The sequence below is a fragment of the Thunnus maccoyii genome, chromosome 2 (genome assembly GCF_910596095.1).
Source record: "Thunnus maccoyii chromosome 2, fThuMac1.1, whole genome shotgun sequence".
In the NCBI taxonomy this organism is placed as follows: domain Eukaryota; kingdom Metazoa; phylum Chordata; class Actinopteri; order Scombriformes; family Scombridae; genus Thunnus; species Thunnus maccoyii.
This window is the reverse complement of record NC_056534.1, coordinates 11,250,637-11,269,177: the sequence shown is the minus strand read 5'-3', so window position 1 is coordinate 11,269,177 and position 18,541 is coordinate 11,250,637. Positions and strand designations below refer to the sequence as shown.

Below are 18,541 nucleotides of genomic sequence, written 5' to 3'. Positions count from 1 at the left end.
CAGGATTTTGTGTAATTAAACATGTGCAGGTTACATTATTTGGAATCAGTAATTTTACTTTATTTAAACCAAAGTGTACATGTAATTTTCTTTTATATACTATACAGACAGGTGACAAATTTCCTTAAGTGTCTTAGTAAGGTTTTGGGCCTCCAGAACAGCTTCAATACAGCTTGGCATTGATTCTACAAGTCTCTGAACTCTCCTGGAGGGATGAACGTGATTCTTCCAAAAGATCTTCCCTCATTTGGTGTTTTGATGATGGTGGTGGAGAGCGCTGTCTAACATGTCGGTCCAAAATCTCCCATAGCTGGGTTGAGATCTGGTGACTGCAAAGGCCATAGCATCCCAGATCGCAAAGTTGCTGTGGCCCAGATCCGGCCCACACCCGACACTTTCGGCATTTTCATCCGGCCCACATGCCACATGGAATGATGGCACTTGGGCGGTCGGCTCCTGTTTCCCAGATCTGGGCCACAAGCAAGCTGTATGTCAACCAAGAACAAACCAGATAAACCAGAACTGGCCCACATCCAGAATACACGTACCTGAGAGCACCGCATCTTTACCAAAAAAGGTCCACATTTGATTTGGGATATTTGGGCCATATTTGCTATTTTACATGCGGGCCATTTCAGGCTTACATCCATTTTGTCCGGGCCAGAAGAAGGCCATCAGTGCTGCATCATTGCCTGAAGTGGCCTACTTCCGTATGCAATCTGGGATATGATTCACATCATTTTCATACTCATCAAACCAGTCAGTGACCCCTCGTGCCCTTTTGACGGAGGCATTGTCATCCTGGAAGAGACCGCTCCCATTAGGATAGAAATATTTCATCATAGGATAAAGGTGATGACTCAGAACAACTTTGTATTGATTTGCAGTGACCCGTCCCTCTAAGGAGACAAATGGACTCAAACCATGCAAGCAAAGTGCTCACCTACTCACTGTAAGGGTCAAGCATTCAGACCTGTACCGTTCTCTTGGTGAACGCTACACATGCACTCATTCACTTTTTAGAATATGGTGGTTATGACTCATCTGACCATATCACTTTCTTCCACATCTCTGTAGACCAGTGCTTGTGGTTCATGCACCACTGAACTCTCAAATGTGCTTTCATCTCTATAATAAGGGGTTTATACACTGTAACCCTACTATAACATCCCTCTCTCTGTAATTGTCAACAGACTATTCTTGCTGACTCAGTCTGATCACATCCTGCATTGACATTCGCAGTCACCTGAGGAAGAGTTGATCTTCTGTTTTTCCTTACATATCACGCTAATGCTCGAGCATCACGGTCATTAAATGTGCGCTGTCAACCACAGTTTCTGACCCTGTTTACCGACGTCTTCCCCACAGATCTAAATGCAGATGTCATTTTAGTCACTGTTCCTATTGAAACGCCAGCCAGTTGAACAGTCTTTGTGACTGAAGCTCCTGCTATCTGTACCCCAACAATGAACCTTCTTTCAAAGTCACTTAGATCTTTTCCTCTCGCCATCTTGATACAAAATCTGAATCAACTGGGCCTGCTCAGCATTTTTATACACGCCACAGAGCACGATTAGATGTTAATTGCTTAATTGTACCATGCAGTGCACTTGTGTGGAAGCATCTGCATTCATCATGTTTCTCCACTCATTTATTCCTTTAATTTGTATTTCGTCTGTATATATAAATAGTATTTGTTAGTCATTTGTCACTGCCCATGAAGAGCAATTCTCAGTTGAGATTAGAATAATAGCATTGAATAGACAGTGTTTACTGCAAAATAAAGATCAAGTCTAACATTATTGTCTTCTGTAAAATGTCACAAACCATTTCTTGCCGGATTAAATTAACTATTTTTGTTCTTAAGCTGAATTTTATAACAGTTTGTGCACCTCCTCATGAGTAGAAATTAGTGCAAAGGAACATGAATTCTGCATGAGTAGAATATTTTGTTACTGCTCCTGTGTGTAAATGACCTTTGACTGTGTCTTCATGTTTCAGACACTGTAGGGTGTGTTGACCCTGAGGAGTGCGTGCGAGTGTGTGGAGCCGAGGTGGGATGCTCCAACATCGCCTTTCCCAAACTTGTCATTGAGCTCATGCCAAGTGGTGAGAATACTGTGATAACTTCAAATATCTCATAGTATATAGTAGAATACAAAGGTTTTTACTTGTATATGCATCCGTGCGTGTGTGTGTGACAGGCCTGCGGGGGCTTATGATAGCGGTGATGATGGCTGCTCTGATGTCATCACTGACCTCCATCTTCAACAGCAGCTCCACACTGTTCACCATGGACATCTGGAAGAAGCACCGCCCCCGAGCCTCAGAGAAAGAGCTACTACTGGTCGGCAGGTATGAAACCCACACGAGGAAGTGACTCAGCAGGGTTGCCCAATGGTTAAAGAGGCGTTCAGCCTCATGCAGATTTTTCTCCCTCTGTCCAAGCAAGAGGGTGCAAGCATCAATAAAGAAAAGAAAAGTTTACAGTATGTGTTCGGCTTGTGTGTATACGAGAAACTGAAAGATGTGTTGTTTGTTCCAGGATCGTGACTGTGATCTTGGTGGTGGTGAGTGTGGTGTGGATCCCCATCCTGCAGTCGGCCAACAGCGGCCAGCTGTACGTTTACATCCAGTCAGTGACGAGCTACCTCGCTCCGCCCGTCACTGCTGTCTTCACTCTGGCTGTCTTCTGGAAGAGGACCAATGAGCAGGTAACACACACACACATGCAAGTCTTCCAAGGGCCCTTATATTACAATCAAGGTTGCAACTAACGATTATTTGATCATTTTTATTTAAACACAATTTTACGGTGTAGGGATGGAGTTAAAAGTTTGGTATCCACAAAGAAAGAAAACAAGCAGATAGAAATCACATGACTCCACCCTACTAGCTCCCAAATTAAATATTTATAGAATATTGGGAACAATGATTACTTTGAACTTAATTTGAACACAGTGTCCCAGAGCGTGAGTTGATGTCTTCACATTGCTTGTTTGCTCTGATATACAGCCCAAGACCTAAAGAAATGGAAATTTATAGTAACGTACTGCAACAAAAAACAGCAAATCCTTATATATTAGAGGCTAGAACCGGCAAATGTTTGGCATTTATCCTTCATAAACAATTAATCAGTTGTGAAAATTGTTGATTCTTTTTCTGCAGATGAACCAAATGATTAGTCGACATTTCTGCTCTATCTACAATCAGAGACATAGTTGCATATAAGTGCACCAGTATTTCCCAAAGAAAATTAGCAGAATAAAGTAAAGAAGTCTCATTTTAAGAACAAAACAACTTTAAGACCTTAAAACAACAAAGTCGCAAGATATGACTATTTAGCATACAGAGGAAACACACATTCAAAGTTTAATCCTTTCTTGACACCAAACTACACAGGAGTTTCTTTTTTGAAAGAGAGTTTTGAGGTTTTCCTCTGTGCACTGTTTGTCCTCTCTCCTACAGTACACTGTACTGGTTTGCAGTTTTATTAGTCTCACATGGGTTCCCGCTGAGTGGAAACATGCCTCACTCATTGCTTTGTAATGTGTTGAGCCCATGTGTGAGTGTTTGTGCACATATGAATGTTTGTGTGTGTTACTCACTCAGTTTTTGAAATGTATTGTTTATTATTTCCGGTGTAGGAATCAGCCTGAGCTACCGTTCTGCTCTCTCACGTTAATAAATGAAAGCGATTGTGTCCGTCTGATAACAGCGAGTTCAAGTGAGGGGAAGAGCGATTATGAGAAGATAACGATTACAGAGTGTGACAGAGGAGATAACAATGCAGCAGAGAACAAAGTGTGTATCAGCCCAGAGCTAATAATGCATGTGTTTAAACATCTTTCAACTGCAAGTAAAGACCAGCCCACTGAATAGTTGAGATTCAATCCCTGTTTTAATGGAGCAGTTCCTGGGTGTGTCTGCTCTCTGCTGGCATGCTGTTAAACTATTAAAATGAAGAGGATTTTCTCAAGGGGGGGTTCTTCAGAATGAAAGGGTTTTCCCCTTTTATTATAATGTCAATCTTACCTTTTTAAAACTCTGAATGAAACCACAAACAGACCATACTTAAAATGTGTTCCAATGAATTTGCCTGGGGTTACATCATGTGCTGGCAGTAGTCCAGCAAACACGATTCGCAGGTCAAAAGACATCTCTGTGACACGTAATCATTTTCTTAACAGTATAACTAGCTACAGGCACTGGAATGCTTATATGTAACCTAGATGTCTAAAAATGTTCACAAGCCCATTTTATTTGACTAAAATCATCCCTACTGGGAGGGGTTATAAAATGTCACAGTCATACATTTCTTTTAGATGTTACCATTTCAGTTTAGACCTATAAAACGTTGTTAAGAGGGGTCAATAACACTGTTACACAAAATGTGTGAGCTATTTATTTGTTCAGATAAACATGGTGAGCATGTTGCTTTAAGAATATTACTGGTGCTGATTCATGGGGTCAAAGGGTACACGCTACCGCACAGGATGTGTCAAACGCTGACTAGTCTGACACTGTAGACTCAGTAGAGAGCAAAGACTATAGACTTATTTACACAGGATAAGGACGTGTATGTTCTTTGAGCCAGGGTGTAATTCATAAAAACAGTAATTAACCCTGTAATTAGTGTCATTATAGTCTCTGTCTCCCTTTGTATGACTGCAAGTACATTTGGGGGATTTTGAGGGATTTTATTCCAAATTAGTACATATATTTTGGTGTTTTAAGATTTATCTAACTAAAAACCAGAAAAACAGACTATGCTTATCAACTTAACAACAATAATAACTATTAATTTAAATGGTTTTTTTTTCCAAAAGTACTACTTTCACAATAGAAAGAAAGATAAACAGATCAAAGACAGAAATGGTTTGATTGAAAAGATAGATAACTTTATCAATCCCCAGATGGGAAACTAGTTTGGTCATCCATGCACAATAACAAAATATAAACAAGTCAGACAGCTGACACTCATAGACTGCTAGGTGTGTCGGTGCACTGTTAGACAGAGAGTTAAACACACTTTCAATAAAGGTTGAAGACAGTGGTGAAAACAGTACTGGACAACAAATTCAACTACAATAATGCTGATTACAAATCAGAAAAAGACACTGTGAACATTATGAAGAATATCAGATAGTAAAACTTTAAAGTCCCTCAGAGGAACAAGTGTCTCTTCTGCAGTTCATTCCAGTAGTAAAGTGCATAGTACCAGAAAATAGTCTTCCCCACTGCAGCGTTTATATGAGTTCAATACAGTTTGTCAAATGAAGAACTGAAACTGGATTCACAAAACTATAAACTATCTGTCAAATTAGTTACATTATTCATGGAGGAAGAAACAAAGAATTATCAATAAAGATCAATAGAGGATCAAGAAGTACAACACTGTAATTACTAGTAAACATACACTAGATCAAAAGTAAAAAGAGTAAAATATTTAACTTTTAGCCCAACAGTAATTCAACACTTATAAAATGGGTAGTTAAATCTTGCAATCTGATTGGTAGATAGCCATGGTATAATTAGCGTATACTACAGCTATGACATTTAATGTTCTTTTACAGTTATATATTTAATTATCACTCCACTAATAAAATGTTGCCTGCAATCTGTAAGCAAGCAGGGACAATGCGGACCTACACCAACAACTGTCTCCGTAGCACCATGGTGCAAAAACTTTCGGATGTCCGTAAGCGGACACAGATGTGAGAGCTCTCTCCTGAGTTATTGGTGCCTGAAACTCAGTGTCTGGAGAAGGTGGAGCAGCATCCTCGCTGCACCAAGCAATGAATCTCCCAACAAAATGAGCAGACCGCCTAACGTTATTGCAAACAATTTGCAATGTGACCCCAGTGACATTGGACAGTATGTCCATGGGTGTATAATTAATGTGAACGTTCAAATGAATGTGAATAAATAAACTCTGATTAGATCGCTGATTATCTTAAACATTAGTTTAGCAGTTTACTAGCAGGGAACTACTTTCTTGTAATTGAGTCTTGTAATGTAATTGTTATTTAATAAAAGTTTTTATTGGATTGTGTCCATAATTTCTATATTGTAATATTTGGTAACCGTTTTATAAAAGCAATATCTCACTCCTGGCGGTGGTTTATTGTGATTATAGTGAAGGGGGTCGTCAGTCCTCTGCAATGCCCTTCATGAGATATTGCTTAATTAGTCACTTAGAATGTTGAATCAGCTAAACATTAGCTAAGATAGCTAGTAAAGTGGCTACCTTGGTTAGCGGTAAACTGATCATAGGAAAATTGTATTCCACTAAATCACAAATCAACAATCATAAAACAGCTGTAATGAAAGCGTATGTTCAGATAACACTCTAACAAGGGGATTTGTGGAGTACATAAAAGATAGATAAAAGATCTAAAAAGGTCTGTCAATATTTGCCTGAACACAGATCAGACAAAATGGTGGATGTAACAATGTCAGTTAAGTTGTAACTGTCAGTAAGCCGTACTGCAGGCCGAACACATTGTGCCATAACAATAGTATCAAAATCTAAACACACCTAAAAACAGGACCAGTAACACAAGCAATAAATATCAAATAAAACCTTTAAAATGAACAAATGCAAATAAAACAGTTGAGAGTGTTAGGAGGGGGAACAGAGAAAAAAGGAAAAGTGAAAAAATGTGATGAGAAGTAAAACAAAGGTACAGATGTTTGCTTTGTGTGCGTGTTGTTTCAAGCATGATTCAGTCCGACTGCACAGATCACATTCTTCGCCAACGTTTGAAAGAGAAGGAGACAGAGAGTTATTTGTGTCACAGCACGTGAGTGTACTTAAGAGAGAAGTGACACAGTGATGACAGATTGTCATGGTGGGAAAGTGAGAGTGTTGTGAGCCGAACACACCCAAGTGTGACCCAGAACTTCTCCAGGAATTAAACGGACACCTTCAGCAACAGGAAGTTCAGCATGTTAGTTCAACAAGGCATGCAGTGTAACCTGTACGCGTTTATGTGTGTGCTTGTGTGTCTTCAGGGTGCGTTCTGGGGCCTGATGGTGGGTTTGGTGGTGGGTGTGTGTAGGATGGTGCTGGAGTTTGCCTTCCCGCCTCCCAGATGCGGCATTGTGGACTCGGCACCCGCGGTGCTGCGCAGCGTCCACTACCTCCACTTCGCCATTCTGCTCTGCGGCCTCACTGCTATTGTGGTTACCATAGTATCACTGCTCACGCCGCCGCCCAGCCATGAACAGGTGTGTACACATAGATATAGTAAATAACAGAACGTTAAAGGGAAGTAAGCTTATGTAAGTGGTTTTGTTGATACACCTGTAATGTTATCAATTAGAAAAGAGAGGTATCTGAACTGACGGCTGCACAACTGTGAGCTGATTATGTGACGGCTGGCCTCTGTTACAGGATGGTGAAAGAGACCATGCCTACCTAAATCCATAAGATCAACAATCCACCATAGAGAGCAGAGTTTTAGTTCAGTTCAACTATTGTTGCACAGCATAGAATGACACATGTAATGCTTCATGTTTCAAGTCTCATTCACGCCGGAGATCATTTGGCACGACTTTGGCCTGTATATGAACTCAAAATGCTTTAAACAGTCAGTCTTAATGATTAATAACACACACACACTGTTATACACTCATTCATCATGTTGATCCATAACCCAGTGATGGAAGAAGTATTCAGCTCCAACAGTTAAAGTAGAAATCCCACAGTATAACCCATAACCACAAGTAAATGTCCTGCATTCAAGATTTCACTTAAAGGTGACATGTTATGCATATTTCCAGGTTCATAATTGTATTTTGGGGGTCTGCTAATTAATGTTTGCATACTTCAATGTTCAAAAAACTCATTATTTGTCTCATATTGGCCAGTGCTGCAGCGTCTCCTTTCACCCTCGGGAACACATATTTATGTGTCTAAGCAATAAAAAAGGAAATGTTGCATAATAGGTGACCTTAAGTAAACGTATTAAGAGCAAAATGTACTTAAAGTATCGAAAGTAAAAGTACTAATAATGGAAAATGCATTCACAGTGTTATATTGTTCATATATATATGAATATATATTGTTGGGTTATTATTACTTATGTATAAGCAAATATGACTAACGTATGAGCAGCATTTTAATTTAACAATTGTATATAGTGTTTGGAAGTTTCATCTGTATCAATGCATCATATTTTCAAAACTGATCATATGCTTTACATGCAAAATCTTAATCTGAAGTAATGGTAACTATAGCTGTAATGTAAATATAATGCAGTATAAAGTACAATATTAGTAGAAGTAGTATAAAATGGAAAAGTACAAGTACCTCAAAACTCGTACTGAAGTACAGAACTTAAGTAAATGTGCTTGTGTTATTTTTCACCACTGCCATGCCTGTAACTCTTATATACACAAATACTCAGATTTGCCATCTATCAGACAAAGTTTGAGATGACGGATGTCTCTGTGTCGTCTAAGGTGAAGAACTATTGATCAGAATTAATCCTAAGAATCAACTATTGACTGATAGAAATGAAACTCAACAACCTTGAATGGAAATAATACATGTTTATACAAAACTGTACACATGCTTGAATGATCTAACAGTTTTACTCAGATTAAGACCCACTGCACTCCACCCTGTAAACATATGAATACAGTATATATTATTAAGTATATATCATCATGTCTGGATATTATCAGTGCATAAACACACAGTCAGCTTCTCTGGAGGTAGTATAAGTTGTATTGATGCCCAATTTGAATCGCTACTCAGGATATAAAGTTTTTTTCATGTCCTCTCTCTTCTCTCTCAGGTGTGTAACCTGACCTGGTGGACTCTGACTGAAGAGCCTCAAAGAGAAATTCCTCTACAGAAAGTGTCGTCTGTAAGCCAACGTACTTCCCAAGGTAGGAGTCTGAATATTCAAGCTTCCTTGGAATAAAACCAGTCATCATGTGATAAACAAAAAGTCATCTACACACACACACACTGTCAGAGGATTGTTGTGAGTAACTTCCTGTGTCCGCTCTGTGTGATGTTGCAGGCTCTGAGCTGGCGCGGCGGGGGGGGGCATGTGGTCGGGGGGCGGGATTGTGTATCGCAGCAATGCGGCGATCAGAGGAGACTCCAGCTCCCAGGGTTCCTAGCGTCAGAGAGAGCGTATTCTGGTCTAGATTCTGCTGTGTTAATGCGCTCCTGCTGGTCAGCATTAACATTTTTCTCTATGCATACTTTGCCTGAGTGAAGGCGCAGATTTGAACATCCTGCCTCACCCAAATCCTGCTGAACACCAGCCAATACCCCCAAAGGAAGTAGAAACTCTGCCCACCTGCCAAACAGCCGCTGATTTCCCCACATCCGATAGGAGGGAGGGGCATGACTTTATCTGAATCCTTCAGAAATCAAGGGAATATATTCCATAAAGTGAAGCCTGCAAATGTGAATTCAGGTGCATTTAAGTAAAAAAAAACATTTGTCTCGTCTGTGTAATCCTATAAAATGTGTTTTAATGATAGAAAATGTTAAGAAACTTTAATTATGCATCAGAATCAACATCAAAACACACATAATTAGAGCTGCAACTAATGATCATTGTCATTATCCATTAATCTGCCTTATTTTTATCAATTAATCGATTAATCATTTTGTCTAGAAAATATCAGAAAATAGTGAAAATGACCTTTATAATATCTCAGTCAGTCAAAGGTGATGTCTTCAAATGTTCTTTCTTTTGTCCGACCAACAGTCCAAAACACAAATATACTCAGTTTACTATCAAGAATGACAAAGAAAAGCGTTACATCATCTCATCTAAGAAGCTGAACCAACACATTTTTGGCATATTTGCTTAAAAATTACTAAAACATTATTTTGATTATCAAAATAATTGCAGATTAATTTCTGTAAATGGACTAATCATTCAGTCCTCTAATCGTTGTAGCTCTACTTGTAATGATTGACAATCACAGGATACATAAAAAATGCAGCGTTTCACAATGTTTTGAAATCCTGAGCAGCTCCAGCTGGCAGAGTCAGTGTTGTCTTTAAAATTTATTAGGCATGCAGTATTTCAACAGATGTGCTTTGATGTTTATCTGTTCTTACTATTTCTACAGTGCAGACTATTGTTTTTCCCCAACCACAATATGTGTCCCATCCCACCCGTTTCATTGTATAATCTTGTTTACACATTTTTCTGTCTTGATTTTGGAGCAATATGTAAACTTATGTCACTACTTTGACCAATATGGTTCCCTGATTTGATTTGTGGAATCAAATTAGACAAAACTTTTAACAAGCAAATACAAATATGCAGTTTATACTTGACGCAATATCAACAGTAACAGAAACGGTATCACACTTCATTGTGCACTTAATGTTAACAAATGTTTGTGTAAATGATATAGTAGAACACTTAAAGTTGTTGTGGTGTGTGATTTAGATCATTTTGAAGCTACTTTGTAATATGTTAATGTTAATTACAGTTTTATGTTCAAGACCTTGTATGTTTGTTAGTGTTTGCAAATTTAATTTTTGCTCAAGCAAAAGTTTTTGAGAAGCAGACTTTTTCCTCTCGTGTTTATTTGTGTGATTTTGCTTGTTTTATGAATGTCTCTCAGCCTTTTTCTGGACTCTGCTTTAGGTCCCAACATTCTCAGAAATTCAGCTACAGGAGAGTTTCAAGTTGTCATGTTAATCTGAGTATGGAAAGACTCTTTTGTTCTGTATTCAAGAGCACAGTGGATGCTCCAAATGGATTATATAGAAATAGAAATTAGAGGGATGTAAAAATATATGTTTCATTAAAAGGTATATGAGACTAATTACAGTTTAATAGTCTTGGAAATCTCCTTTTCTGCATATCATCAGACCCCACAAGGGGCCTCGACCACTAGGTTGAGAGACACTGATATATTGACTGTTTTATTAGAAATTTATTCAGTAGTATTGTAGAAGGATATATTGTTGGATGTTAAGAACCACAAGTCCTTCAAAAGACAAAATAACTTGACATCTTGTCCATCAAAATGTCTATTTTTCTTGTTACATCTCAACTAAATTTAAAGATCCATGTATGACGAGATAATTTCACTTTTTATTTGGCTTCTGTATAATTTACTTACATTTACAATAGATGAAAGTAGAGTCAAGTCAAGTCAGTTTATTTATAGAGCACATTTAAAAACAACAGACGTGCTTTACAGAGAGAATAAAACTATGGGATTATTTGATTGATGGTTACAATCAAACAAAAACAAATAATCAAAAATAAACAGCACAGTCACAGATAAGATAGAAAATCAGATAAAATTACAACACAAACATTGCACAAACAATAAATAAATACAAACAAATAAAAGCCAGAGTGTGACTTCATGAAGATAATTAACAGTCTAAAGAGAAGAGACGGGTCTTTAGACGGGTTTTAAAGATATCAATGGAGGGAGAAGATCTAATCGTTTTTATTAGGGCCGACAACTGAAAATGCTCGATCAGCTTTCGTTTTTAACCGTGTGTGATCTAAGATGGAAGAAGCCAATACTGACAACTGAGTTGATTTGTTTGTCAAATTTTAAACCAGAATCAAAAATAACACTACGATTTGTTTGCGTGGGACCTGAATTCAGTGACGGAGGCCCGAGGGACAAGACAGACAAGATGGTAAATAAAAGTATACAAATGTTCCTTCATTTACGTTTTCAATACAAGCAGTTGGTAAAAGCAGGATAGCAGGGCTCAAAAGACTAGTTGAACACTTCACTTCAGGGCTGCAACATTTATTTTCATTATTGATTACTCAACTCAAGTCAATAATTTTTTTTGATTAACTAATAAGTCAGTCTGTGAAATGTCAGAAAAATATAAAACACACAGTCTTTGAAAAGCTTGTTTTGTCTGACCAAGGTATTCAGTTTATCTAAAACAGAGAAAATACCTCTTTCCTGGCCTGCTTAGGAAGCCTTTTTCCACTGTTTTCCTGTGGATAAAACAGAAAGGCAGCAAATCTTCGCATTTAAGCAGCTGGAACCAACAAATATTTGGAATTTTTGCTTGAGATCTGACTGAAATCATGAAAGTCCCTGAAAACTAGTAGTATTTCTCTATAACACTAATATTTATTAATTTATTTGACAGGGACAATGCTCTCTGATCAACAGAAAAAAGAAAGAAAGAACTCAAACGTTAGCTTAGGAGGCTAATTTTCATCTGTTGTATTTATAACTAAATAAACACGCAAAAATATATATATTTATGTAGGATTTATTCAGAGTATTACTCAAAAACTCATGATTTTGTGGGTGAGGTTTGATAAAATTTGACTGACAGCGACCAAACAACCCACCAACTGTCACACGATTACGATTTAAATGTTGCTGAATCCTGATTGGTGCACTGAATCATGTGACATCATCTTTTCCAACTGAGCCCCGCCCACTTCAAAACAGTAAGAAGAGCACAGAGAAAAACAACAAAAAAACAGAAATTTCTCAACTTTGGGAACTTTGACCTTTAACCGATTATCAAAATTGCTTTATTGATTAATTATCTGTAGATGGATTAATCGAATAATGGAATCGAATTGAATAATTGAGTAATCGTTTCAACACTACTTCACTCACTGGATAAAAGCGAGGTCAGTCTCTACAGCCTGACAGATACGTTTCAGTGATTGGAGTGACGGTCGGTGGTTTGATATGGTGTCAGTGGTACAGCGGTTGGACGTAGTCTGGCGGAAAGACTCCGACTCGTCCATGACAGCGCCCTCTCCAGCTCAGCGAACCGGAGCAGTCCAGCAGGTCGATGATGTCACCACGCAGGAAGTGGAGGTGGGCGGTTTGAGCTGGGGTGTAGTCACAGAGGGCGTGAGCCAGGCGAGGTTTCTACGTAAAGACAAAGACGACATATCAGACACAGGTGTTTATTTATTCTGCATAAACAGTAAGAAACACATTTTAAAGTCCTACATCTAATGTTTTTGTGAACTGTACTTTTTGTAAGAAAAGAGACTGAATCACTCATCAATTGTAAAATTTATGGCCAAATTTTGGTCAGATTTCTTGTTGTTTTGAATATTATAAACACAATATTAAACTTTGTTAACTCTTACATACAGTTACATAATATTCTGACAGTGATTAATCTCTATTCCAAACATCTGAACCACAAATATATTTTTCATTCATAAATACCTCATCAATCATTAATATGAGAGTGACTGATCCTTAATGAAGCTTTCAGAGAGCAGAGAGAGTGTAATCTCTAGGGATTACACTATTTGTTTATGGAAAAAAAACAATGGCAATCTCACTATATTATGGTCCGATGTTACATAAATAACAGCCATCATGATTTCAAAGATTCAATATGACGAATGTAACATTTCCGGATAGTGATTTTTAAATTTTCTTTATACTTTTTTTTGAATAAATTAGTTAAATTTAACCTTGTAGCACATTTTCTATGTACAAACATGTATCAGTACCACAAAAATAAAAAAAAAGAAAGAAAAATTTCCATTTTTGCATATTCTGGGTCATCTTAGGAAATGTCAGACATTTAAGGCTAAAAGAAAGATGTTTAGTGTGTTTTTACTGCTCTCAAATGTAATAATGGGTCAAATTTGGTCTGAACAGTATGTAAGGGTTAAAGATATAACTGTTCCTCTTATGTGTTTGTTATTCTTATTTGTTTTTCTGCTGTGTATGAAGTGTTTTATCCATTTGCAAATTAGCTGTTGAGATAACCCCTGCACATTGACACTGACGTTGTAAAAATGTCAGTGTTGATTAATGTGCACTGCCCCCTATAAATAAACAAATGAATCATTAACTTTATATACTTTGGATGTAAAGATCCCAAGATTGATTTATTGTAAATTGTGATGACTATCATGGGCAAATTCTTGATTCACAAATGTTGATTTTCTGAAAGATTGACAATATTTTTCCTTTTTTTTCATGATTTTACATATTTTATAAACCCTAAAATGTCTTCAAAATAAAAAGAATCAATGCACAATTAATTATTATAACCACATTTTTGACTAAAAAACTAAAATTGTGCTTATTGTTGTTGTCCTTTATATTTCCCTTATTGTAATTTCCTTTTCCATTGGTTTGTGCTGAAATGGGAATTTTGTCAGCAGCACTTTGATCACATCTGTTTACAAAGAATAATGACACTTGATGATCTGTCGTACCCCCGAAACTGGTTCCTGCAGACGTGGGGAGGACTCTCTCGGCGGGTGAGAGGGGTGAGAGGGGTGAGAGCAGAGGCGGGTTGAGCGGAGAGACTCCTGAGAGCTGCTTATGTAGGGGTTGGGATAAGGGTTACGTCCAGAGTGGGACAGCAGGCGAGGGGACGTGTCTGTTGGAGGGTCTCTGAGGCAGACCACTTTCTCCACGGCGATGCTGTGAGTCCTGTAGAAATCCACCAACCGGTTGAGGGAGCAGAAGGACTCGTCCCAGATGCAGTACTGACCGCCACCCTCGAGAACTCGGAAATGTTCCACCCGGTCACCATAGCTGCAAAGAAAAAAGGTGGTGGATTAGGACAAATGAGGAAGGTGAAGGGAATAAACGGAGGTATGCACGCTCCTTTATGCTCCATGCCTGTTTCTTTGTGTAGGCATTAAACACAAGATATGTGCATTCCTCTGTCACTGTAGGAAATGAGACCACAAGTCTCTGCATGTGTAGGTATATCTCCTAAATCATCACAGTAGGTATCTCATATGTCAACACTCACACACGCAGGTGATCAAACACACATCAATCTGCTGTGAACAAGTCTGTAAAGCTCATAGTTAAGTAGTTAGAAGGTAGTTTATCTCATACTGACACTGGAATAGAGAGATGTCTGTGGATTTAATATAAAGAGCTGAAACAATTAGTCGATTAATCAATCAGTCAATCGATAGAAAAATACTTGTCAACTATTCTGATAATTGATTGTTTCTGTATTTTTTATGCAGAAAAAGAGTTTCCAAATGAAACAATGCACCAGCAAAGGCAATGAATAAGAGGACTGCAAGCTAGTAAACATGTCTGTAAACAATGCAGAATTTAAAATACTTTAATAAATGTTTCATTATTGTATTCAACACATTTGTGAGGCCTCGAGCACACTGACAATGAATGAATGGTTGTCTGTCCATACTGTATGTGTTACTGTGACAGACTGGCAGCCCAATGCATGCTGGAACAAGCTCTAGCCGCCTGTGACCTGGCAAAGGATGTGCCCATAAAGATAAAAGAGGGATAATTAATTTGTTGCAGTGATCAGATAAGAGGTGGTTCAACTGTTCTGCACTGTAAAATGCACTGAAATGTTCTCTGTGAGATTATCGGAGGAAATATGGATCGGTACAAACTGTTTCAGTGGGTCATCGCTGCAGTTTACAAACAATATAACATGTCTTATGAGTTGTTGTGAACTTTGCTTGAACATTATCTCCCTCTGCTGATCATTCTGAGGATTACACTGTGTGTCTGTGTGTGTGTATGGACATAAATAAAGCACACGTCTAACCTCTCAGCCCTTACAGGCAGACAGATGTTGTGCCGTAAAACATTAATATGTGCACATTGTGTACATGCATGTCTGTGGCGTGTGTCAATTACATAATGTACCTGTGTTTAATTAAAGACTGTGTGGTGTTACGTAAAGCCCCGATTATTGAACACATTCAATTTACACTTAATGATTAAATGTGTCCCACGTCACTTTGGTGACCCAAATTACACCTCCTCCTCCTCCTCCTCCTCCTCCTCCTCCTCACACACATCCTGACTGTCTGTGCGGCTGTGATATTTTTAGTGTAATGGGTTCTTGCAGAACATATTTAAATAGTCTGCCTCCACCCTCTGCTGACCCTGACACACACTCAAAGACACGTGGATGCTGTAACTTGCTAATGTGCTCAGTGTGATGGAAAACAAACACAGTGTACACATAATATAACAAGGAGATACCACTGCCTGCGTGCTTCCTGCAACTCTTCTGCTGGTACAGTGTGTAATCCATCACAGCCTACATTAAGGTGTTATTTGGCTTTTTAGATCAGACACAGGAGCAGATGCTTACCTCTCCTGTCATAAAGACACTATCTGGCAAAGCTAAACAGCTGCTGCTGATGGAGAGGTGCATGAATGGGAAATCACAGCCAGACAGCAGATTTAACACATGCAAATATAGCTGGTGCACTGCAGCACGCAAACATTTTGGGACTTAATAACACACAATATATGAATAGACTGTAGAAGAATGAAGTCTGCAGCATCAGATTTAAGCAGGCCATGTATCAGGTGTGTCACACTCGATGTGTGTGTGTGTGTGTGTGTGTGTGTGTTTGCATGTGTGGTGCGTTTACTGACCTAACGGAGACAGAAAACTCTCCTGGAGCTGACTCGCTTTCCCTGACCAGGAACACTCCGGTGTCCTGCCAGCGCAGACGCTGCTCAGCCTCAAGTCTCGACACCGGTCCTGCAAACCACCTACGACAACACACACACAGTTATCTAAATGATTTCCTCCTCTTTAACACAAATATATCATTAATGTTATTCTTTAATCTGGCATTAGCATGAGTACCTTTTGAATGAAAAATCAACTCGGTTAATGAGTATATAAGTGGTTCTCAGAATGACTCTGAGGGCTCACAAGAAGATTAAAGAAAGAAAAATAACATCACTGATGTACATAATTAGGTATATTTTACGTATATATTGACTTTTCTCTTTTTTTTCTTGTGAAATACAAAATATTTTCACTTCTCTTTGTCTCTAAAAATCATCCAAATGAAACAGTCTAAGAGGGACAATAACCTGTGATGATGTTGCTTTTTTTTTAAAGGGTCACAAAGCCAAAAAGGTTGAGGAATCACTGCTGTAAAGGATGGTAGTTAAAGGATAAGTTCACAGTTTTTTCAAGTCTTAAAACAACAGTCAGGTGCCCGTATGAACATTTAAAGGGGTTTTTCTCACTGTAATAATTCCTCCTGTTCATACTGGCCATTTAAAGATCCCAATCCCATTTGATGGGGGACAAAATCCACAGTCCTCGTTCTAAATGTATTTTAAAGTTTATCTGAAGTTAACATGAGCAGTCTGTGTCAAATCAAGGGTATCGTCCAGAGTTACAGTCTATTTAGTACATAATTCCCTTTTCGTGTTTCCCCACTGAGCTGCAGTGGGGGGATAGTGACAAAAAGAAGGAAATTTGCACTAAAAAGTCTGTAATTTAAGAAGATATTGACCTGAGTTGTCTAATCCTGATGACTGAAGCCTCAAATAAGCTTCAGTTAAACATTTAAATACATCACTTGCATTGAAAGCACATTATAAAAATTATCTTTTCACTTTTAACAGGAGGAATAATTACATCTGAATGGCAATTATATCAATAATATAAGGTTGGCAGTGATGAATGCCAGTTTTACATCCTCAAACGAGTTGTTGCTTGTCATGAGTATAAAATATGTAGACAAATGTGTTTTTTCTTACGGATGAGGAAGGAGGGAAATGTAGTTCTCTGGCACGAAGCCACGCTTCCCCTGGATCTCTGCTGTGAACCAGCAAGAATCATCCTCCATTTCTGTCACCTATAACACACATGCACACATTATTCTTACTATGTAAACATGCAGAGTTTGTATTACTTTGGTTAAAACCTCTAAAATGTATTAACATACCTTGATAACGTCCCCTTTGTGAAAGCTGATCTCGTCCGCTTCTGATGCTGTGAAAGAGAAAAGTGCCACCGCTTCCATGCTGGAGAGAAAGAGAGGAGTCAGCCACGAAAATAGTTTCACTTCATGAATGAAGAGAGAGGATACAGCTGTGTGAGAAGAGCACAGTGGGGCGATGACACTCGATTACAGGATGAGATAATCAGTATGTGTGTGTGTGTGTGTGTGCAGGCAGTCGCTGACATTCTGCTCATTAGTTAATGAGGGGAGTTTTCTGTGTGTGTGTGTGTGTGTCCCTCTGTTCTTCCATGTGACCGAGTTAGTGAGTGTGTGAACACGTGGAGGTAGCGACTGCCCTCTCCATCTCCATCTGCTGTCCAAACACTCAGAACTCTGGGGCTTTAATAAAGCATTGCCACCAGGGAAATCAAAGGAAGTGAAGGGTAGAAATGAGAGATAGAAAAAGGAATGAAAATAACCTAGAAAAGAGTGTCATGACCTCAAGTGTTAACGACCTTTTCTTATCATTATGAAAAGTCTCTGCAAAGGTTAACAAAGAGCTTTCAGCTGATTCACTTACTGATTTTCAAATTTGAAAAGGTTTAAAGGACAGGTTTACAGTTTTTCTTCCTGTAATTATTAGAAGATCCCCTCAAATGTGCTTACAATGTAAGCAATGGAGGAAAGGGTTAGTCCTCGTTTTGAGAAAAAATGTATTTAAAAGTTTATCTGAAGATAATATGAGGCTTCAGCAGTCTGAGTTAGTCAAACAAAGTGTTTACCAATCTTCCAATGTTAGTGTTTTTAGTAAAAACTTCCCTCTTTGTGTCTTGACAGACGTCTGTTCAGCTGCAGTG

The 18,541-nt window shown here is 38.4% G+C and overlaps 2 protein-coding genes across 5 annotated transcripts in view; one reads left to right on the top strand and one right to left on the bottom strand.

The window, feature by feature from the left end:
- slc5a10 (solute carrier family 5 member 10) overlaps positions 1-10,823 on the top strand; it is a 31,472-nt gene extending 20,649 nt beyond the window's left edge. For all 4 annotated transcript variants that reach the window (XM_042399049.1, XM_042399040.1, XM_042399030.1 and 1 more), the window contains 6 exons: positions 2,002-2,109; positions 2,205-2,355; positions 2,546-2,714; positions 7,018-7,233; positions 8,808-8,901; positions 9,039-10,823. In XM_042399049.1, coding sequence (XP_042254983.1) covers positions 2,002-2,109; positions 2,205-2,355; positions 2,546-2,714; positions 7,018-7,233; positions 8,808-8,901; positions 9,039-9,235 — 935 coding nt within the window. In that variant the 3' untranslated portion in view covers positions 9,236-10,823. The remainder of the gene's footprint in view (positions 1-2,001; positions 2,110-2,204; positions 2,356-2,545; positions 2,715-7,017; positions 7,234-8,807; positions 8,902-9,038) is intronic.
- A 318-nt stretch (positions 10,824-11,141) lies between these two features.
- LOC121887917 (GRB2-related adapter protein-like) lies at positions 11,142-17,995 on the bottom strand. Its single transcript, XM_042399064.1, has 5 exons — positions 17,688-17,995; positions 17,500-17,597; positions 16,372-16,491; positions 14,196-14,520; positions 11,142-12,876 (listed from the first exon to the last, which is right to left on the bottom strand). The coding sequence occupies exons 1-5, from the start codon at positions 17,763-17,765 to the stop codon at positions 12,697-12,699; spliced, it is 801 nt and encodes a 266-aa protein (XP_042254998.1). The 5' UTR covers positions 17,766-17,995; the 3' UTR covers positions 11,142-12,696.
- Between the last annotated feature and the right edge of the window lie 546 nt (positions 17,996-18,541).